At 40.3% G+C, this 2,611-nt stretch overlaps 1 protein-coding gene across 1 annotated transcript in view; it reads right to left on the reverse strand.

Moving 5' to 3' along the window:
* Nucleotides 1-708: 708 nt before the first annotated feature.
* The window catches only part of LOC104825813, a 2,809-nt gene continuing 906 nt past the window's right edge, over nucleotides 709-2,611 (reverse strand). Inside the window, exons 2-3 of the mRNA XM_010558205.1 lie at nucleotides 1,634-1,981; nucleotides 709-1,308 (exon numbers count right to left, since the gene is read on the reverse strand). Coding sequence (XP_010556507.1) covers nucleotides 709-1,308; nucleotides 1,634-1,981 — 948 coding nt within the window. The remainder of the gene's footprint in view (nucleotides 1,309-1,633; nucleotides 1,982-2,611) is intronic.

Raw genomic sequence — 2,611 nt, forward strand, 5'->3', positions numbered from 1 at the left:
TTATCATTTCCCATTAGGAATATACTAGTAAAAATATTTTATTAAAATATTTTTAAAGTCTTTTTTTTCATATTATTTCTTCATATACGATATTCAATCGATTCAGTTTTATAAAAATTATATCAAATGTTAAACGGTTTAATTCAATTAGGTTTTACTATCCGTTCAGTTCAGAACGATACGGTTATATAAATACTAAATAAATAACAAACCATATATATATATATATATATATAGTGAATAATTCAGATTTTGGTTTGATATTTGTCAGATTCGATTCGGTATTTGTACAAGAACGATTTATTCGGTTCTATAAAACCGTTTTTAACCAGCGTGGGCTGGGCCACGAGGCTTGCAGCTATAATGGGTAAGTCTAATAAGCTGAATATATATATATATATATATATATGTGTGTGTGTGTTGAGAGGTTATAGCTTAGGACTGGCACAAAGATTTGAGTTACCATGGTCAAAGAAAATGAGACAACATCATGAAAAGTTACTATTCTCACAGATTAGTTGTCTGAACAGAAACAATCTCTGACCAAATGGGTTTCTCCAGAGGGAGAAGAACCCTAATCTCAGTGCCCAAAAACCCTACCTTCACTTCATCTATTTACATTTTGAGGGGGAAGATCCATTGTTAAAAACAGATTCACTAACCTCCTAAAAACCTCAGTTTGGAAGATGATACTTAGCCCGAGAGCCATCAATGGTGAGGCATTTCTCCAGCGGTCAGTCTCGGACAGTGCCCCGGGTGGCCTAACAAAGGTTTCGCCATCGTTTTCACAGACAAGTCGTAGGCTTCGCTCTGTGTGTTGAACCTCAGTTCAGCGCACAGAGAGGAGAGAGAGAGAGAGAGAGCGAGAGATAGGCCCGGGACGTTGAATGCAACTTCTTCAATCATCCAAGCTTCTTCCATGGTGGTCCTGGTGTGGCTCATTGCTGTGTCCCCAAACCTAAATAATGTGACTATGGACCTGCCCGAATGAGCAATCATGATCCCATCCACGGGTCTGTAATCGTCGAGAAACGAGTTTATTGTAGTCTCCCAATACACAGCATCGCCTCCATTGTTCTGAATTCTGGTCAGATGGGAGTCCTCGAGATGGTACAGAAGCCCGGTTTTTTGACTGAAGTAACCAAAGAGTACATGCCTTATAATCTCGGCCGGTCCTTCACTCCTGGCCTTAAGAGTTGCGGCATCTGCACATAGCTTTAGGATAAAGCAATCCTCTCCATTGACCTTCTTCTCACCGATGCATCTCGCGTTAGCAAACATACTGGCTGTGGTTCTCGGGTCAAGACCCTATTTCAGAAAAGGAATAAGGAGTGAACTTTAACTAAGTTTCGATGGAAAGATCACAGTTAATCTAAGAACAAAGATCTGCCTACAATCTTTACTATCATAGTTGAACAAAGTTACCCTCTAGGGTCAAGACCCTATTCCAAAAATGGGAAAAGGAGTGAACTTTAACTAAGTTTTGACGGAGAGATTGCAGTGAGATAATACTCAGAACAGAATTTCATTAGAGACATGGAAATGGATAGAATAGAAGAGAAACAAGCCCTCATGCACATGGCATTGCTAACAAGAGAGATCCATATCATATAATAAGGACAAGATGAATCACCTGAAGGGCTCGACGCAATGGCCTGACCGGTCCTTTTGCAGCATGGGGGCCAAGCCAAGGGGTGTGCCTCCACACGAGCTTCCCGTTGCAGCCGGCATGAACTTTGCTCTTCCCAAGTGCGAGCTCCACATACCACATATCGGGATTCATCTGCCACAGAACAAACCCACCCGAATCCACGGCCTTTGAGGAGCTTCTGGTCTTTGTGACTTTGTTAGCACTCTCGAATTCCGAAGCAACCATCCTAACCCGTCCCATCGCATACGCGTTGTGAACCGAGCTCTGAAGCTTCTGTCCACCGCAAGCAGCCGTGTATTGCTGCAATATGTATTGAGCAGACGAGGTTTCCTGTTACCAACAACAGTAGCATATCATTAACACATTTGGTCTGATGAATCTAAAGAAACATGGCCTACAAATCAAATATCAAAATGTAAATTTGCAAAGAACCCTTTTTCCCTTTCACTAGATAAATGAAACCCGGACCATTAATTTCCTAGTTTTTTCAAAAAAAATCTTTATCTACACAACAACGACCCGAGATGAACTGTCAAGGGAAACATCAATTAAAGAACTAAGGTAAATGACAAAAAAGGGGAACAAAAAATCTAGTACAACACCAGTGAATTACGTTAAATGACAAAAGGTATAAAATTCGATGATGAGATTTGCATTAGATATATGGATGGATAACACCATCATGAAAGGCAAGCTGTCATGAGGAGGAAGACAAAACTCACTCAACCACCTCTTCTTAACAAAAACAGATTGCCCCAAAAGGGGTGTCCCAAAATTTTGATTGTGGGCAAAAAAAAAAAACTTTACACGCTCCAATGAAACCAAAATCTCACCAATCTTTCACCTGACATACAGTGCCAAACCTACTTTTTCATCCCCTTTCTCGGATTAATCATCCGTTTGCTTCTAATCCTAGAATTCGTAAAAAAAATGATAATTCCAACCCCAAAAATGTAGGGA

Source organism: Tarenaya hassleriana, unplaced genomic scaffold (genome assembly GCF_000463585.1).
Source record: "Tarenaya hassleriana unplaced genomic scaffold, ASM46358v1 Cleome49, whole genome shotgun sequence".
Lineage (NCBI taxonomy): Eukaryota > Viridiplantae > Streptophyta > Magnoliopsida > Brassicales > Cleomaceae > Tarenaya > Tarenaya hassleriana.